At 54.2% G+C, this 3,503-nt stretch overlaps 1 protein-coding gene across 1 annotated transcript; it reads left to right on the top strand.

Moving 5' to 3' along the window:
* PG986_014799 (uncharacterized protein) lies at positions 1-3,198 on the top strand (the record flags this gene model as incomplete). Its single annotated transcript, XM_066851021.1, has 3 exons — positions 1-200; positions 268-575; positions 635-3,198. The coding sequence occupies 3 exons, from the start codon at positions 1-3 to the stop codon at positions 3,196-3,198; spliced, it is 3,072 nt and encodes a 1,023-aa protein (XP_066693259.1).
* Between the last annotated feature and the right edge of the window lie 305 nt (positions 3,199-3,503).

Raw genomic sequence — 3,503 nt, 5'->3', positions numbered from 1 at the left:
ATGGCACCTAATCTAAAGAAGTTGAAAGGTCTCGGCGGCCACAAGAGCAACCCCGAATACACCGCCGCCGCTATGGAGGAAGGTGCCGATCTCGAGTCGGGAAGCTTCCTCACGGAGAGCCAGAGAAACAACGACGTCGAACCCAAGCCCGTAAAACAAAACCCTCAAGGCGATAACCCGTACATGGATGAGTACAAGGCGTAAGTCCATGCCCACCCACTTCGAACTCCCCTTGTCTGCGGCACCCATCTGACCGACTATACGCAGCTTGGTTCGTTTCGTTGATACCTATCGGGATCCCAACGCGGAGAATGAAGAGGAGGAAGACTTCTCCGGCGAAGGAAAGAAGGCGCCGTGGTGGGCCTTCTGGAAGAGCGGCAAATCCGGAGCCAACACGGCCTCCAAGAGCGACTTTGTGACGCCGACTGAATGGGTCAAGACCGATCTTCATAAGGGTCTTGACAACCTCGAGGTTGAGCGGAGACGTAAGCAGTCGGGATGGAACGAGCTCGCCGCCGAGAAGGAGAACATGCTTCTCAAGTTCATCGGTTTCTTCCGTGGCCCGGTTCTCTATGGTAAGCGGCCCTCAGCATGTTTAACCTATATGGGCTATTTTACTAATAGTCGTGTGCAGTTATGGAAGTTGCTTTCATCCTTGCTCTCGGTCTCCAGGATTGGCTAGACGCTGGTATCATCATTGGTATCCTGCTGCTCAACGCCATCGTCGGTTGGTACCAGGAGAAACAAGCTGCCGATGTTGTCGCTAGTTTGAAGGGCGACATCGCCATGAAGGCCCTTGTCGTCCGTAACGGCAAGGAAGAAGAGATCCGAGCCCGTGAACTTGTCCCTGGTGACATCGTCATCATCGAAGAAGGCAACGTTGTTCCTGCTGATGCCCGCCTGATCTGCGACTACGAGAACCCTAACGGTCAGGCTCAGTACCAGGCTGAGTTGAGTGCTCAGACTGGCGGAGTCGAGAAGAAGGGCGACCCCGAAGATGACGAAGGCACCCCTCATATCGGCCACGCCATTGTCGCCATTGACCAGTCTGCCATCACCGGAGAATCCCTCGCTGTCGAGAAGTACATGACCGACACTGTCTACTACACTACCGGTTGCAAGCGCGGCAAGGCTTACGGTGTTGTCACTTCCGGTGCCCAAGCTTCTTTCGTTGGACGTACTGCTTCTTTGGTTCAGGGTGCGAAGGATTCCGGTCACTTCAAGGCCATCATGAACTCGATCGGTGCTAGTCTCTTGGTCCTCGTCGTCTTCTGGATTCTCGTTGCCTGGATCGGTGGCTTCTACCGCAACCTCAACATCGCCCTCCCCTCCGATAGCTCCATCAACCTGCTCCACTACGCCCTGATTCTTCTCATCATCGGTGTCCCGGTCGGTCTGCCCGTCGTTACCACTACCACTCTTGCTGTCGGCGCTGCCTACTTGGCTGAGGAGAAGGCCATTGTCCAGAAGCTCACTGCTATCGAGTCCCTCGCTGGTGTTGATATCCTGTGCTCTGACAAGACCGGAACCCTCACTGCTAACCAGCTGTCCGTCCGTGAGCCTTTCGTCATGGAGGGCGTCGACATCAACTGGATGATGGCTGTCGCTGCTCTTGCCTCGTCTCACAACATCAAGGCTCTCGACCCCATTGACAAGATCACCATTCTTACCCTCAAGCGCTACCCTAAGGCCAAGGAGATGATCAGCGAAGGCTGGAAGACGGAGAAGTTCACTCCTTTCGACCCCGTCTCTAAGCGTATCACTGCCGTCTGCACTCACCAGGGTGTCCGCTACACTTGTGCCAAGGGTGCCCCCAAGGCTGTCCTCGCTCTGACCAACTGCACTGAGGAGCAGGCTATGCTCTTCCGTGAGAAGGCCACTGAACTCGCTCGCCGTGGTTTCCGTTCGCTCGCTGTCGCTGTCCAAGAGGAAGATGGCCCTTGGGAAATGCTCGGCATGATCTCTCTCTTCGACCCTCCCCGCAGCGACACCGCCCAGACCATTGCTGAGGCCCAGGCTCTTGGTATCTCGGTTAAGATGTTGACTGGTGATGCCATTGCCATCGCTAAGGAAACCTGCCACATGCTCAACCTCGGTTCCAAGGTTTACAACTCTGACAAGCTTATTCACTCTGGCATGCCTGGCACCAGTGTGCACGATCTTTGCGAGCGTGCCGATGGTTTCGCTGAAGTCTTCCCCGAACACAAGTACCAGGTCGTCGAGATGCTTCAGCAACGCGGTCACTTGACGGCTATGACTGGTGACGGTGTTAACGATGCTCCTTCCCTGAAGAAGTCCGACTGTGGTATTGCTGTCGAAGGATCTACCGAAGCTGCTCAGGCCGCCGCCGATATCGTCTTCCTCGCTCCTGGTCTCAGCACCATCGTCTCCGCTATCAAGATCTCTCGCCAAATCTTCCAGCGCATGAAGGCTTACATCCAGTACCGTATCGCTCTTTGCCTGCATCTCGAGATCTACCTTGTCACCTCCATGGTCATCATCAACGAGACTATCCGCGCTGACCTGATTGTCTTCATCGCTCTCTTTGCCGATCTCGCCACCATCGCTGTTGCCTACGATAACGCCCACTTCGAGAAGCGCCCTGTCGAGTGGCAGCTGCCCAAGATCTGGATCATCTCCATTGTCCTCGGTGTTCTGCTTGCCATTGGTACCTGGATCCTGCGCGGTACCCTCTGGCTCCCCAGCGGTGGTCTCATCCAGAACTACGGTGGCATCCAAGAGATGCTCTTCCTCCAGGTCGCTCTCACCGAGAACTGGCTCATCTTCGTCACCCGTGGTTTCGAGACCTACCCCTCGTGGCAACTGGTCGCCGCCATCTTCGGTGTCGATATCCTGGCCTCACTGTTCGCTGGCTTCGGCTGGTTCAGCGGTACCGGCGAGGAGACTGCCTGGTCCATGAACCCCAAGCTGTCCCAGAATGGTGCCGTCGACATCGTCACCATCGTCGTCATCTGGCTCTACTCCATTGCTGTTGTCATCGTCATCGGTATTCTCTACTACGCCATGACCAACTGGTCCACTCTCGACAACCTTGGCCGCAAGAAGCGCTCCAAGCAGGACACCATGATGGAGAACATCCTCACCCATCTCAGCAAGGTCGCCATCGAGCACGAGAAGGACGAGCGCGGCGAGCGTTACTACGTCGCCCAGAAGACCATCATCGAGGAGGAAGATTAAACCATCACATGTCGTAACATGGATGGACGAAAAAAAAACAATTATAAATAATAGAGAACCAAAATAGAATTGGTCGGTTGGTTTTGGGTGGGTGGCGTGAAACGGGTTGGACAACCTCAATCTTTTACATATTTTTCTTTATAGTCATTGTACTTTTGATACCACCTCGGTTGCCAAGGAGGCTCCGTGTAGGAACAAAACCGAGTACATCTTATTTATTTACTTCTGTTCAAAATACTTGCTTTGTCTTCTACTATCTCTCGTGGCTGTTGACTTGTGTTCTATACCTACTTACTTACTCAACA

The sequence above is a fragment of the Apiospora aurea genome (genome assembly GCF_038362705.1).
Source record: "Apiospora aurea strain CBS 24483 chromosome Unknown utg000010l_segment0_segment0, whole genome shotgun sequence".
Classification (NCBI taxonomy): Eukaryota; Fungi; Ascomycota; class Sordariomycetes; order Amphisphaeriales; family Apiosporaceae; genus Apiospora; species Apiospora aurea.
Note: the sequence above shows the minus strand (reverse complement) of the source record. Positions and strands in the feature narration are given on the sequence as shown.